This window comes from Electrophorus electricus, chromosome 22 (genome assembly GCF_041902795.1).
Source record: "Electrophorus electricus isolate QZ-2024a chromosome 22, ASM4190279v1, whole genome shotgun sequence".
Lineage (NCBI taxonomy): Eukaryota > Metazoa > Chordata > Actinopteri > Gymnotiformes > Gymnotidae > Electrophorus > Electrophorus electricus.
Window position 1 is genome coordinate 6,757,501 of NC_137518.1, and position 16,556 is coordinate 6,774,056.

At 37.7% G+C, this 16,556-nt stretch overlaps 2 protein-coding genes across 2 annotated transcripts in view; both read right to left on the minus strand.

Moving 5' to 3' along the window:
• Positions 1 to 2,445, minus strand: part of sarnp (SAP domain containing ribonucleoprotein) — a 16,658-nt gene extending 14,213 nt beyond the window's left edge. The window contains exons 1-5 of the mRNA XM_035520123.2: positions 2,319 to 2,445; positions 1,157 to 1,256; positions 739 to 782; positions 540 to 598; positions 117 to 171 (exon numbers count right to left, since the gene is read on the minus strand). Coding sequence (XP_035376016.1) covers positions 117 to 171; positions 540 to 598; positions 739 to 782; positions 1,157 to 1,256; positions 2,319 to 2,351 — 291 coding nt within the window. The 5' untranslated portion in view covers positions 2,352 to 2,445. The remainder of the gene's footprint in view (positions 1 to 116; positions 172 to 539; positions 599 to 738; positions 783 to 1,156; positions 1,257 to 2,318) is intronic.
• Positions 2,446 to 3,628: 1,183 nt separating this feature from the next.
• Positions 3,629 to 12,753, minus strand: cdk2 (cyclin dependent kinase 2). Its single transcript, XM_027033055.3, has 7 exons — positions 11,842 to 12,753; positions 11,165 to 11,242; positions 7,527 to 7,647; positions 7,170 to 7,340; positions 6,321 to 6,422; positions 5,948 to 6,151; positions 3,629 to 4,274 (listed from the first exon to the last, which is right to left on the minus strand). The coding sequence occupies exons 1-7, from the start codon at positions 11,955 to 11,957 to the stop codon at positions 4,170 to 4,172; spliced, it is 897 nt and encodes a 298-aa protein (XP_026888856.2). The 5' UTR covers positions 11,958 to 12,753; the 3' UTR covers positions 3,629 to 4,169.
• Positions 12,754 to 16,556: the final 3,803 nt, after the last annotated feature.

Sequence of the window (16,556 nt, forward strand, 5' to 3'; positions counted from 1 at the left end):
ACCATTCTGTCTTCTAATTATGTGCTGCAGAATTTAGTAATCCAATATGGAAAATGTATCTTACTAAAGGTTTTATATTTGCATGAAGGATACACATATTGGTTAAAATGAAATACCTCATCAGCTGATGTAGCAAGGCTGATTTTAACAACTTGTTTCTTGGGTGCAGTGCTGAAATAAATAAACACAAACATTTTACCAGCAAGAATACTTTCAGATATTTAACAGATAATGGTCTCCCCTGTACCACCTTCAATAAAACTTCTGAAAACTGCATGGAACTACTCAGAGGTTTCAGCACCATCTACTGGTCAGAAAAATTACCATGACTGATATAGTCTGTGCAAACCATTCCAACAACCATATTCCAGAGGGATATTAATGTAATGTAAATGTTAAATATTTCAAAAATAAATAAGTCAAAGATTTATATGACAGGTCAAATATTAAAGTGGTCAAGTTCACTGCATTCTAGGAGGCAAAATGGACTACTATCTTTTCTTTGGAAATTAACAGTAATAAACCCGGAGTGTACTTACATTTCCGGTTCAACTAAGGATGGTTCAGGCACTACTGCTTCCTCTTTTGGAAATGCCTCCTAAAACAATTTCATAATGTGCACTTTAACAGCCAGCATCCATGCATCACCAAGCTCCCAAATAGCCCGACGTCCTTCAACTGTGTTTTATGCACACTTGAACATTTATACTTGCATGACTGCATTTGTATTACACTTACCTCCGTATCCTCCTCCAACACCTCCTCTTCATTCACCTCCTCCTCTGAAAATGGAGCAATTATCCATTAGGTTCTGAATCATGGTTCAAAAACAGGTTTAAGAGACAAAGAACTTCAAAAAGCACAGCGGAAGTATACATAATACGAAGGACATGCTGCTATGTAATTTGAAAAACAGGCATTAGTATACAACTAAGGATAGCGCCAGTATTTCTTGTTTACACCTATACTACTTGATATACTACTACATGGACTACTAGTTCCATGTGAAGTTCAAACTACTTCGCACCTAGCGGACAACGGGTCATAAGAGGTACACCAAATAGCCCCCTACCTACCCTCTCTATACACACAAAAATAGCACTACACACAAAGAATATGGCCACAAAACTAAGAGAAAATATTACAAGACACATACCATGTTCATCCAGATATGCCTGCAACCGTGCAATCAGGTCACCTTTGTTTCCCTTCACCTCCAGCCCCCTTAGTGCACATTCATGCTTCAACTCGGCTAACTGGAAAGATCATTGTCATGAGAAATTTACATTCTCTAAATGATCAAGCACAAAGAAATAACGTAAACGGCAGTCATGTGTCAATACTACTGTAATGATGGTTAATGAGAGGGTTTCAAAAAGCTGTGGACACACTAAATGGTGCTAGGCACTGAAATATTGTTTACAAAAGGTGTTACAAAAAGGGCAGCAATATACTTAACACAGGCCTCTAACAGCTTGGTAAATTATTTATCTAGTTAGCTAGTACGTTAGTATTTGACCACTCCTGATGTTTTAGATCAGGTAGTTTACAGTTTGGGGGAGGGTAAAACAGCAGTTATCACGCCGAAAGAGACAGGTTTCCGAATTGTGCTTTTAAAAAAAGTTTAACAAAAAGCCAAGCCATCTCGCAGAGAAGCGCCCAGAGGGCTGACAGCGTTAGCAGTGTTTAGTCTAAAGTTTTATGGGGATCTTTTTAATAATTAAAGTAGATAGCTAAAGTTTTCACTTAAAATAACTTGAGCAGCACATTGAATTTTGAAATGACACACAGCCTGACTAACAGCATTCAGTAATGTTAAGCATCCTGCGCGAACTAGGTCAGTTAACCTATCTAACTAGGTTATCGATGGCTAAAACAGAAAACCAGTTAGATGGATTTGAATGAAAGCCAAATAATATAACCAGTTGGTTCCAGATTAGCAAACTAGCGAGGATAGCTACATAGCTAGTTAGCCTGCTAGTGTTTAATATTTCCATGCATGCCTCCGGTGTTTAATCGTTGATTGTAAATATTGTAGCCGGAAAGCTGGCTACTTAATTTTCATAATTAACAACTGAAGTCAATGCACGTGCAGCAAATTATTGTATTAAAACACAATTAGCGTTAGCTAGCTAAATCAGGTCTGTTGCTAACTTGGCTAGCGAACTAAGCGTAGGGCCAGCATAAATTCAGAGTAACGTTAACTCAAATGAACTTAATGAATAATTACAACATTTTAATGTTTAATGTGATTCTGTAATACAAGTATATAATTATAAGTGTTGGAAAACTGCAGATACATCAATTAATATTATTACCTTGAGTTTATGGAGCTCGACGATTTCAGCCATTTTCGTAAGTATTCTTCTTTCAAGCGTTTCCTTTTCCGTCTTTTTCTACCTCTATGTATACTGGCGGTTTCAACCACATCAACATCGCCACCAACTGGCCATAAATATAAATATACAGGAATAGCATGGCGCTTGAAACGAAGTCCTAACCCCGGCAGTTTTTGGGCGAAAATCATATCCATCAAGTGTTTCGCAATCGAAATTTAGTTAGACTGCAAATTGGGATGTCTCTTACACAAGCGATCAAACCTACTATTATAAATTAATAATAATTCATGATTATTACTTATTTTTAAAATGCAGATTTAAAAGGAAATTTAAACAAGTTGCTAATTTTGATACTGCAAATCAGTTTTACATGTAGGTATACATTACATTGATAGTTGTGTCCAAAATTTAAATCTAATGCATTTATTTGCCAGAATGTGATTGATCATTGTGCCCTGCTGTATTATCTTTGTATCAAGTCATTAATAAAGAAACAAGTCTTTTTGTAATTCTAGCCACATTTCACATACAACAAAGTAATAATAAAACAATGCACCTTTCTGTATCTGAACAAGAGTTAACATTAGTCAAAACAAATATTCTGCAGATATTATTAAAGTACTGAGAACAAACCTTAAATGTTCTTAACGTCTGAGTGCTTTGTGAGAGGAACAAAACCCAACATGTTTGTTTTACAAGTTTATATTCACTGCATGGTATTCCTGCAAAACGAGATCTGCTCATTAGTGTTCACTTGTTTTTTTAAATACAATAATATGGGAGATTTGAGAGATTTTGCCACATAATTACCATAACTATCCCCTTAGCTTATTAGAATATACCAGTCTGTCTGAATAAAAACCTGTCAGACAAATCTATGGTTCAAAATAAAGTGAAAGTTACCTTAAGTGACCTTGAAAATAGATTTATCACAGAGAGAAGTAGAACATTTTATAAGCTCAGCCCTTTAACACTAACCATATAAAACATATGTATCATGCACTGGCTATGCTGATTCCTGATAACTGCAGTGAATTTAGCACAGTGAATTTAGCTTAAATAAATAAATAAATAAATAAAAATTTGCCCTTAATTGACAGTAATGCCAAATACTTCTAGAGTCATTCAGGGCAGCAAGATTATTTATATTTATATATATATATATATATATATATATATATATATATATATATATATATATAAAATTTCTATATATATATATATATAAATAAAATTTATAAATAAATAAATAAATTTATAAATAAAATTTCTTGACAACACCTGAATACTGATTAATATGCTGAACATGGATAAAAACAACCACTGACAAGAGTTGCTTTTTCTTAAACAAATTTATGTATAATTAGCAAATGTTGATAAAAATTGCCAAACTAGGCATAAAATGATCAGTTATAAAAATATTCAGGAACTTCAAAATTGAACGTTTTTTTGCATTCCAAAATAAATATTTTATGAATGAAGGTGGTGCATAATAGCATTGTTTGTAAAGAGACATTTTGTTAACAGTCAAAGAACATGCAGTTCAACAAGTGGAATGTCACTTCTCAGAATGAGTTGGAGAGGGGTCTCATCTGCACTACACAAACCACACCCCTGAGCAGATTAATTTATGCTGGAAAAATTCTGTCATCAAGATACAACATTCTCCAGTCTCTCATCACTGGCCCCTCTTTTTATAAAAGGTAGCAGTTCATTGACAGTAAAACTGGCAAATGATATCCCTTGGTTACTGAACAAAAATTTTCAGGGACATTTGTGTGTCCTGGGACTCTGCAGCTTCTGTCTGTCCATTTATTTTCTGCCCACATCTCACAGTCGCAATGGAGGCATCGGCATAGTGACATCACGGAAGAATCGATGAACAAGGGCATTTTTAGCTGAAATTCTCTTGTTGGGGTCATACTTCAGCATTTGCTATGAAGAAAAAAAAATGGGGCAATTATGGGTCTTAAAAGATGGGTACTGTCCATTACTAATTAAGATGAGCTATGACCTCAGTTTTCTCAAAGCAGATTTCTCACAATACCCCATTTCATTTTATACATGTTAGTTTTAACCTCACAATCTGATTGGCTGAGAATAATTCTAACATCAAAACTGTATCACCAGCTGATAGATTTACAATAATGATAAGCTTTATGCACCCAACCATTGTTTAGTACTTGTGCATATACAAAATGGTAAATGAATACAGTGGATGACTTTTAAAAGTAATGCCTGAGTGTGATGGCAGACACACATCAGATTCTGAATGTCCCATCACCTTGAAAACCACCAAGCTGACTGATGTGACAGCAGAACAATTAAAACACATTGAGGCCACCAATGAAGCAAAAAAAAATGGAAATGCCTGTGCTGTTTTCACACGGTTAGAATGTGTCTAAACCAATCAGACTAAGGTCAGAACTAACTGTAGAATGATTGCTAAAATAATTATTATTGGGCTGGAACATCAGCCATATCTAATATTATATCCAATATATAATATTTACCAGGTAGGACAAACTGGGTCCATCAGTTTTCATTTTAAATCGGATGAAAACACCACCACCCTATGTTAATTTAAAAGTTAATTTACCAATAAACACTAAATAAATTCAAACATTACAGCTGTGTAACATCACAAACAACCACATGTTCATGAAATGTATTATTTGGATTTACTTATAATGGATAAACTTCTGTTACAGGTTTTGGCAAATTCAGTAATACACTTTTCATCTTCTCCTCAAAGTGGTTCCATTTCCTGTTTTATGACAAATACGCAAATTAAAAACATCTGATGCATGAACCCTGGCTCATAATCTGGCTAATTTTGCTGAAAGACTGAAGGAATATTATTAGCAGTTTATAGTATGATGTTAAAGGGAAAATTCTATTTAACCAATTTTGATCTCTTTTTGCCTATAGACCTGAAATGGGAACAATGTCAGATCCCAGGATTATTTACTACTTTACAAACAATGTTATGGCAGAGTCATATGTCTGAGAATTTTCCAGAGAGCCGCTTTAAACTCATCAGGTGATACAAATATTAAAATATATAAAATTCAAAATCAAGTCAACCAAATTTTTATGCAGGCTTACATACTGTTCGATATGCTGGAGTGTTTTTTTTTCCCCTTCTTGGGACAGACCATTTGTATCCCAGCAATAACACTGATGCATGTACAAACCACCACTATCAAGACAGAGTTAATGCTGTGTTAATGGCCCTACACCCAAATAATATCTGATCAGCAGTGGTTCCTTTGTCAGAAACCAGCCAGTGGGGAACAGCATAAAGAGTGACTGACAAATTGTGCCACAAGACAGATTACACAGATTGTACAGGACAGACTGTTATTGCACACTTATAAACTATAGCTATAAGATGTGTGTGCCTAAAGTGGCCAGAGTTTGTAAGCACAAGGCAGACATTTCTAATAAAGCTGCCAGTGTCTATTTGAGCTACATGAACAATATGACAAAATGTCCTTTCATTATCACAATTCTGCCCATCAAGAATTATATAGGCAAAAAGTTAACAGGGCAGTTCAAGTTATTTGGTACAGTAATAGTAGTAACAGTAATGAAGTATCCCTTACCCCAAGAAGGTCTCTCCCATCGTCATCAAGCGGAGGTACTACCTTGGATAGGTCCTGAAGTGCCCACTTTGGAAAAGAAGGTTTGTAATCTGGCATCGAGGTGACTCCTGGCCAGACGGTCTCATCAGGGGTACCCAGGGTCCGGAAAATCCGGAAAAGCTGATCAATCTCAGAATCTCCAGGAAACAATGCCCTTCGAGTAATCTTTGAGTAATCAACAAAAATGAAACAAACATGACTGTTATGACAATCAAAAACCCTAAATCAATATTAACAATAATAATTAATAATAATCATTCCAAGTGAAGCGATGACTTCCCATCCCCATGGGGTACAAGGCAGACTCATGCTGTCTAGCAGTTTGCTCCCTTACCATTTCAGCAAAAATGCAGCCCAAACTCCAGATATCAACAGCTGTGGAATAATATTTGCATCCTAGGAGAATTTCAGGAGCTCTGTACCACAAAGTCACCACCTAGAAGGCAAAATACTACAAATGTAATCTTGTCATAAACACGAAGAAGTCCAATTGTACAGAATGAAAACCTTGGCGCTACTAAAAACCAAATTGTGAAAATGTGAATGGGACAGTGTGGTGCTAAGCTCAAAGATCGTTCTAACACATACTAATTTGTTACTTACACAGACAAAATACATTGACTAAAAAAAACTTGTGTGTGCCACTGATCATATCACCTTCATGCCAAGTGAAGAAAGTGCATCATCACTGCTTCCTGCTAAAAGTCTAGTCTAACCATATTTACATATGGACATATACACATTGAGGGACTTTATTCATTAACCAACTATTAAAATTTCAATATATTTTTCCTAGAATTATAAATAACCCGACAACAAATTTAGTCTGACCATCGGAAATGTGACTCATTTAAAACTATTGACTAGTTATTATTTTCCTTTAAAACAGCACAGCAACTAGAAAGGGTTTGTAGAATTTACAGACCTCAAACAAACATGGTACCAGAGCATTAACAGTTTAATATAATGAAAGAAGGCTGCATTTTCCATGCAAAAATGTATCAAAAGATGTAGCGTCCAGCAGGGGTGCTCAGCCCACAGTTAGGAGCCATTTGCCAAGTAGAATTCATTTGATTAATGTGCATGATTATTTGTATAAATAACATACTAAAAACACACATAATACAAACTATTTTTAAACTGTAAATTTTGTACTTTTATGAAAGTTTTACTCCTTTCTCACCTCATGGGTGTATGTCCGTACTGGCACACCAAATGCTCTAGCCAATCCAAAGTCTGCTAGTTTTATCTCTCCCTGTGCATTGATGAGGAGATTTTGAGGTTTGAGGTCCCTATGCAGGACCCGATGAGAGTGACAAAAAGCCAAGCCCTGCAGCAGCTGGAATAGGTAGCTCTAAGGGTACACAAATGCACATTTAATTTCACACAATATCACAACTCAGAGAAACAGCAGAGAAAATCACAGTACACACCAATCAAGGATGATATTACTCTATAGGTTATATGATTCTATTTCAAGTGTAATGCCTAGGTACTACTAAGAGTTTCCTTCACAAGAAACTATGTAATCCACACTCACCTTGACAAGTGGAAGTGATATGCCAGTAACTGAGGAGGAGTCCATAAATTTCTTGAGGTCTTGATGGAGAAACTCAAACACTAGGTAAAGCTTATTTTCTGTGTGGATGACATCAAGCAGCCTGAAGGGGTAACATTTACATCAGAGACACGATCATGTCAGAAACAAAAGTTAAGAACACAGAAACATCTCCAAGGGTGAAAAAGTGAAAGCATAGTTTAGAACTGCTGGTATAAAGCCTCAACCTTAGACTGAGCATCCATTTCTCACTGTGCCATATTCTGCTTACAAGGGCACCATTCCCTAAGGATGTGGATGTCACCCACTGCTCTCACAGTGGAAGAAAAGAACCAGAGATCCTCTTTCACTTTAGGCTGTGCAACAGACATCTGCAGTTTTGCTGACAGACAGGATTAGGGCACCACTCCATACTCAACAATGCTCCACTCAGTCAATCATAAAATTTCCTTCTCCTGAACTTCCATAAGCAAACAATGGTAACATTAGTTGGTATTTAATGGAAAAAATAAAATACACTTTGAAAAGCTTATTTTAAAATTTGCTAAATACTAAGCATATTGTGGTTACACTATCTGGACAAAAGCATTGGGACACCCACACACTACACCTTTAGGAGTTTGACACATGCCATTCTAAATCCATAGACATTATTATGGAGTTGCCCCCCCCCCTCTTTTTTTTTTTTTTTTTTTAAACAGCTATAACAGCAACTACTCTTCTGGGAAGGCTTTCTACAAGATTTTGGTGTGTATTTGTAGGAATTTCTGTCCATTCATCCAGAAAAACATTTGTGAGGTCAGACACTGACATTAGAGAAGAGGGCTCCATTCTAGTTCATCCCAAATGTGTTTGTTGGGGTTGAGGTCATGGTTCTGTACAGGCCTGTCAAGCTCTTCCAAAACAAAATGACCCAACCATGTCTTTTTTGCCCTTGCTGTGTGCACTGGAGCAGTCATGCTTGAAGTCATGGCCTTCCCCAAACTCTAACCACAAAGTTGTTAAGTTAAAATGGTCCAAAACATCTTGGTATACCCAAGCAATAAGGTGTCCTTTCACTAGAACCAAGAGTTCTATGACAACCCCTGAAAAAAAAGCAAACTTTGCAACTGGCACAATGCAGTCAGGTAAGATTCTTCTGGCATTCACCAAATCCAGACTCATCCACCAAACTGCCAGATAGAGAAGCGCGAGTGGTGACTCTACAGAACACATTTTCAACGCTCCAGAGTCCAGTGATGGCATGCTTCACACCACTCCATCAGACATTTGGCATTGTGCTTGGTGATGTAAAGCTTGAAAGCAGCTTCTCAGCCATGGAAACTCATGCCATGAAGCTCCCAGCGCAGTTTGTGTGCTGGTGTTAATGCCAGAGGACTTTTGGAACTTTGCAGTTACTAAGTCCCCATAGTGTCACTGACTTTTACACACTATGCACTTCAGCACTCAGCAACCCGTCTTTGTAACTTTACGTGGTCTGCCATTTCATGGCCAAGTTGCTGTGGTTCCTAAATGCTTCCACTTTTCAATAAATACCACTCAGTTAATCATAGTATATCTAGGATTTAAAAAATTTCACAAATTGATTTGTTGCAACTGTGGCATACCATTACAGTACCACGCTCGAATACACTGAGCTCTTTAGAACATTATACAAATGTTTGTAAAGGCCAAATGCAAGCATAGGTGCTTGATTTTATAAACCTGTGGCAATGGGACTGAGTGAAACACCTCAATTCAATGATTAATAGGTGTGTCCCAATACTTGTCCATATAGTTGATGCGCCTTGCTAATACTTGGTTTGACTGACAAAATACTCTGACTTTCCCTGTCTGGAAAAAACCCATATGCTATGCCAGGCATGACTAATGGGAAATCTGTTCATTGGCATTAGTAAGGGGGTAGCAGCAACACAGATGTTCTTCATAAACATTAGAGAAATGTGTGGGTCTTTTCATAATCCCCCAGACTGGTATTAGCTTCATACATACATACTTCAAACTGCCGAAAAATGAGGAACCACAAAGAAAATGTTTACACATATAATAGGGAAAATAAAGCCAAGCAAGAACTGTGTGGAAACTCTACAAGGCCCTGAAGGTGTCACCAATTTGCTTGTCCGAGCAACTAATTTCATGCAATTAGCATGTAAAATAAGTTTTCCACAAGACGCTTTCATTACAGAGTACCATTCATCTTGCAATAAAAAAAGAGAGACAACTTTCCAAGATCTCAAAAGTCTATGTAAGTCTTTGTGTTGTCAACTGACAAAAAATAGATTGCAATAGAATTAGAATATATATAATGCAACACTATACATTTGAGAACTCATTTTGGAAACCGTTTTGAAAATTCTACTTTCAGCTACATTAAATTGAATATAAATTTATGCCAATTTAAAATTATCAAGAAAATTAGCATAACCTTTCTACAACACTTCAGATTGGTAGTTTCCTCAAAATAATCACTTAACATTCTATATATACACTTCACACTTGAACACAACCAAGCATCGTTTTATTTATATAGCTAGTCAGATCTATGGTAAGATACACTGCCTGGCCCAAAAAAAAAAAAAGGTCTCGAACACTAATATTTCATTGGACTACCTTTAGCTTTGATTACGGCATGCATTTGCTGTGGCATCATTTCTACAAGCTTCTGCAATGTCAACATTTATTTCTGTTCAGGGTTGCATTAATTTATCCCCAAGATCTTGTATTGATGATGGGAGATTTGGACCACAGCGCAAAGTTTTCTCTAGCACATCCCAAAGATTCTCAATGGGGTTCATGTCTGGACTCTGTGGTGGCCAATCCATGTGTGAAAATGATGTCTCATGCTCCCTGAACCACTCTCACAATTTGAGCCTGATGAATCTTGGCATTATCATCTTGGAATATGCCCATACCATCAGGGAAGAAAAAAAATCCATTGATGGAATAACCTGGTCATTCAGTATATTCAGGTAGTCAGCTGACTTCATTCTTTGGGCACATAACATTGCTGAACCTAGACCTGACCAACTGCAGCAACCCCAGATCATAGCACTGCCCCCACAGGCTTGTACGGTAGGCACTAGGCATGATGGTTTTTCTACGATTTGATTTCACCACACGTTTAAGTGATTGCCGATCACAATCATTCATGATTTTTTTCTGACCACATTCCTTGCTCGAAGATGACGTTTCCCCACTGTCCTTCCACTTTTTAATAATGCGGTGGACAGTTCTTAACCCGATTTTAGTAGTTTCAGCAGTCTCCTTAGATGTTTTCTCTGCTTGATGCATGCCAATAATTTGACCCTTCTGAAACAGATTAACATCTTTTCCATGACCATAGGATGTGTCTTTTGACATGGTTGTTTAACAAATGAGAAGCTACTCACTGCATCAGTTAGGGTTAAATAACTTGTTGCCAGCTGAAACATAATCACCCATGCAGTAATTATCCAATGGGAGGCTCTTACCCATTTGCTTAGTTAAATCCAGGTGGTGACCTTTTTTTTTGTCCAGGCAGTGTATACACACACACACACACCTTGAACCATAATATACCAGCTAGTACACAGAAGATTTCAAAGTACAACATAGCCACAAATATGTTGCTTGTAACATACTTGACAATATTAGGGTGATTGAGCTCCTTCAGCAGTGATATTTCTCGAATGGCAGTGCTTGGAACACCTTCAGTCTCCCTGGAAAGCATGACGAATACATTAGCGTTAGCTAACGTTATACTCCAAGTAGTATCTGAACAATGTTATTTCCACCACGCTTGGCAACAACAGGCTTTCAGTTCAACGCACTAGCTAACGAGCATGTCCGCAAAAATCTAGCCAGTTAGGTTAGCTAGCGTTAGCTAACTTAGTAGGTAGTCAACAGCCTGCAGAGGATAGTAACATTAACTACATGTACAATTCATCCACAAATTCATTTTTCTAGTTAGTTAGCTAGGTCAGTTTCGTTGGCAGGAGGTGATCGATAGCTAACCTGCATCTGTCAAACAAAGAGATGGATATTCAGAGTTAATAGATAAATGGATAGCTAACTAGCAAGGATAGCCAAGTTACTGAGGTAAAGTCAGTCAGCTATTGCTATTATTAATGTAGCGTTAATCTAGTTTGCGTAAACTAACTAACCCTAGCTATAAATGTATCCACGTTACCTAGCTAACTACGTAGATAGTGTTTTCCAATTCGGTTCTATCTAACGTTAGGTACCTTAGCTAGCTAGCTAAGATAGCTTCTTTTTCTCATAGCTGTACAAACTGACAGATTTCACGAAGTTTACTTACGTGTCTAGTCTTATTTTTTTGAGGGCCACGGTTTCACCAGTAATTTTGTTCTTTGCTTTGTACACCACTCCATATGTACCTTCTCCTATCTTTTCCACTTTTTGAAAGGATTCCATGTCAAATATGCGAGGAAATGTTTTACCAGGGAAAACAGCTTCTCCTCCGCGATTACCTGCGATGTAAACTAGCGGGGAGCAGTTAAAACAATTTAAACAGTGCTACACTCACTGTGCAATAAATGCTAGCTAGCATTAGACAGGTAGATTGCGCGTTAAGACGTTACTAGCGGATATTTCGGTTACCCCAAACACTAGCTAGATAGAGCTTTGAAACGTTTAATGCTAGTGTCAACACCCGCCAATTCCCGCGTTCACGAAAACACGCCCTCAAACAAAGCGGATCGTTGTACTACCAGAGAATTGGTAGAGAGAATTACCACTCTGTAATATCGTCTGGGTTATTCACACGCTAGAGGCGCTCCCGAGCGAGTCCTCGATGAATGGGGTGAATAGAGCTAAACGGCTAAAAACTAAAAATTCAAGACGTTTCTCACCACATAACCAATATCCTCCTATAATTTTGGAATTTAGAAATATTTATTACATTTATTTATTACATTAAATAGCAAAGACAACGTACCTGAACATTTGTTTTCTACAGCGATCAGTTTGGGGCAGTAGGACGCTAGCATTTTTGCTATTGGTTGCTGAGCTGACGTTGGAGTAGCAGAAATGCTACCGTCTTACCGTTCAAAATCCGTGTACAGTAGAAAAAAGTTAACAAACGGGTACATTTGCTTTACAATTTTTTGTATTATGTATACTTTTTCTTTCCAAAATTAAAGGCAGATTATGCCCATGTGGTGAAAGATATTTGAATCTTTCGTTTTTAGCCGTTTAGCTCCATTCACTTCTATTCATTTTGGGCTCGCTCGCTGACCCATCTAGCGTCTGACAAATCCGAAAGACATTACGGAGTGGTAATTCTCTCTACAAATTGTCTGGTACTGTGCACTTTTCTTCTTCTGACTTCCTGGCGCTTGCGACTAAAATAATCACTGATATCGTTACCAACTAGGCATCGGAAGAACACAGGATCAAAAGTTAAATAAAAAAAAATGTATACAAAGGAGCGCTTATTTCACATTGTCACAAACAGCGCGATTGCAAAAATACTTGCGAGAGATTGCGTCAAAATCAACTGATTAATAAACTGATAGGCAAACTTAAGAAGCTGCTTCAAAATAGTATTCATCTTTAGCAGAACTGAATTCATTGCTACAGTTTCTTTCTAAAAAGTTGATGTTATTTACAAAAATCTGTTTATTCCTCTCAAAATGTTTACATATTTGTGTATATGCATGATTTTATCTATTCTGTCTATAATTCTATCATATTAAGATGCTGATTTAAAAGTGTGACAATGAACTTGAGTAAATTCAGTAATAATCAAGTTACTCAAGTAACTTGGAAAATGGGTGGAAAATGAGTAGAGGCATGTAATGTGTGTGGGTGTGTGCGCCTGCAGAGAGAGAGAGAGAGAGAGAGAGAGAGAGCTGGGGGGGGGGGGGGGGGAGACCACTACAAAATTATTTGACCAGGCTGAGCAGTTTTGTTTTATTCTATAAACTACTGGCAACATTTCTTCCAAATTTCAGATTAAAAACAAGCTCATATTCATTTATAAACAACACAGTACTAATATTTCAATTTGGGATGAGTCAAGAAATCAATATTTGGGGAAATAACTGATTTTTAATCACAGCTTTCATGCATCTTGGCATGCTTTCCACCAGTCATTTACATTGCTGTTGGGTAACTTTATGCCACTTCTGGCACAGAAATTACAGGAGCTCAGCTTTGTTTGACGGCTTGTGACCATCCGTCTTCCTCTTGATCACATTCCAGAGGTTTTCAACGGGGTTCAGGTCTGGAGATTGGGCTGGCCATGATGGGGTCTTGATCTGGTGGTCCATCATCCACACTTTGATTGACCTGGTTGTGACATGGACCATTGTCCTATTGAAAACAATCATCAGAGTTGGGGAACATTGTAAGAGCAGAAGGAAGCAAGTTTTCTTCCAGCACAGTTTTCTAAGTGGCTTCATTCATGTGTCCTTCACAAAGATAAATCTGCCTGATTCCAGCCTTGCTGAAACACCCCCGGATCATCACTGATCCTAAACCAAATTTCACAGTGCGTGCGAGACACTCTGGTTTATAAGCCTCTCCAGGTCTCCGTCTAACCATTACATGACCAGGTGGTGAGCAAAGCTGAAAATTGCACTCAGAAGATGACCTTACTCCACTCCTCTACGGTCCAATCCTTATGGTCTTTCGCAAACTTCAATCTTTGCTTCTCATTGATGAAGGGCTTTTTTTCTAGCTTTGCATGACTTCAGCCCTGCCTCCAGAAGCCTGTTTCGAACCGTCCTCGCTGTGCAATTCAGCCCAGATGCTGCATGCCATTCTTTTTGTAGGTCACTTGATGTCATCTTACGGTTGTTAAGTGACATTCGAATGAGGTGGTGAGCATCACGGTCGGTAGAGAGTCGTTTTCGACCTCTGCCAATCTGGAAAGTTGAGTGGAAGGAAAAAGTGTGGTAGAAAAAAGTGCACAGGCAACATGGATAACTGAAGCCTTGAAAGGATGGTCAAGAAAAGGCAATTCAAGAATTTGGGGAAGATTCACAAAGAGTGGACTGCTGCTGGAGTCAGTGCTTCAAGAGCCACCACACACAGACGTATCCAAGACGTGGCCTACAACTGTCGCATTCCTTGTGTCAAGCCACTCATGACCCATAGACAACGTCAGAAGCGTCTTACCTGGGCCAAGGAGAAAAAAGACTGGACTGTAGTTCAGTGGTCCAAAGTATTTTCAGATGAAAGTTTTACATTTCATTTGGAAATCAAGGTCCCAGAGTCTAGAGGAAGAGTGGAGAGGCACACAATCCAAGCTGCTTGAGATCTACTGTGAAGTTTCCACAATCAGAGATCATTTGGGGAGCCATGTCATCTGCTGGTGTTGGTCCACTGTGTTATATCAAGTCCAAAGTCAGTGCAGCCATCTACCAGGATATTTTAGAGCACTTCATGCTTCCCTCTGCTGACAAGCTTTATGGAGATGCGGATGCGGATTTTCCAGCAGGACTTGGCACCTGCCCACACTGCCAAAAGTACCAATACCTAATTTAATAACCACAGTATCACTGTGTTTGATTGGCCAGCGAACTCACCTGACCTAAACCCCATAGAGAATCTATGGGGTATTGCCAAGAGGAAGATGAGAGTCACCAGACACAACAATGCAAAAGAGCTGAAGGCCGCTATCAAAGCAACCTGGGTTTCTATAACACCTCAACAGTGCCACAGGCTGATTGCCTCCATGCCACGACACATTAATGCAGTAATTCATGCAAAAGGAGCCCCGACCAAGTATTGAGTGCATGTACTGTATATATTTTTCAGTAGGCCAACATTTATGTATTAAAAATCATTTTTTTAATTGGTCTTATATAATATTCAAATTTTCTGAGATACTGACCTTTGGGTTTTCATTGGCTGTAGGCCATAATCATCAACATTAAAAGAAATAAACACTTGAAATAGATCAGTCTATGTGTAATTAATCTATATAATATACGAGTTTTACTTTTTTAATTAAATTACTGACATAAATTAAATTTATATTCTAATTTATTGAGATGCACCTGTGTGTGTGTGTGTGTGTGTGTGTGTGTGTGTGTGTGTGTGTGTGTATAACTGAATAATAAGCTTCTAAATGGCATTCTAAATGAGAAACATGTTATTCTCTGTTGCAACAATAGGGGGCAAAATAGATTAATAAACTCATGGCCAGGTTATTAGATATTGTCAAAAATATTTTAAACCCAGAGTTACTAATATTGGCATTGGGGTGGGGCATGGTAGTGAACTGCAAACTGTTAATCTGTTTTCTATGTGATACAAGCTCAATTTGTGCATTCAGAATGTATGCTTTAGAGAAATGAAAACAGATTTAAGAGCTGTTGATGCATTACTGATTATTACCTAACAGCTTTTTTTTTATTACTTATCAGGCCACTTAACATTGGACAGTGTAATGTGGCCCTCCACCCAAACTGAGTTTACACTCCTGTTTTAGGATGAGCAGTGAAGTAGCTCATGATGGCTCCACTCACTGTTGGCAAGATATTGTGCATCTGAGTTCCTATAACACAGAAGTATTAATCTACTACAAACATTCCCCTTGGATAAGTATCCTACCAGCTTTCAATCATAAGTGTTTATGCCAAAATCAAGGATGAAGATAAACATGCATGTACTTTAATGTTTCAAATGTGTAGCTCCAAAACCCAGTATTACAAATACTATCTATGAGGGTAACAAAATGACTATAACCATCAATGATCATGTCCACTCAAGTTTCAGAAAATGGTATTCAGCCACTTCTACATATGTTTTCAAATGACTGGTTTGAATAAGTTAGGCAAAAAAGGCAATATTTATATTCCACACAATGTAGGATAAAAAGAAGAGAAAATAATATAATTTCAAGTGCCATTATTCATATTGTATTAATCAATCAATGATGACTTGAATGAAGGCTTTCAGGGTCCCTGTAGAGGACTGCAACCAAAAAGCATTGTGTTGGCATGCTCATTTCACATTCCTAATCCAATTTAAGGTGGGGCTAAGAAAAACTTGAAACAAAAA

Bases quoted from the DNA above. Each gene is read 5' to 3' on its own strand.
- cdk2 (XM_027033055.3), bottom strand. From the start codon at position 11,957: ATGGAATCCTTTCAAAAAGTGGAAAAGATAGGAGAAGGTACATATGGA. The intron at 11,243-11,841 runs GTAAGTAAACTT...CATGCTTTCCAG, and splicing joins AAAAAAATAAGACTAGACAC to GGAGACTGAAGGTGTTCCAA. The intron at 7,341-7,526 runs GTGAGTGTGGAT...GTGTACCCTTAG, and splicing joins TATCACTTCCACTTGTCAAG to AGCTACCTATTCCAGCTGCT.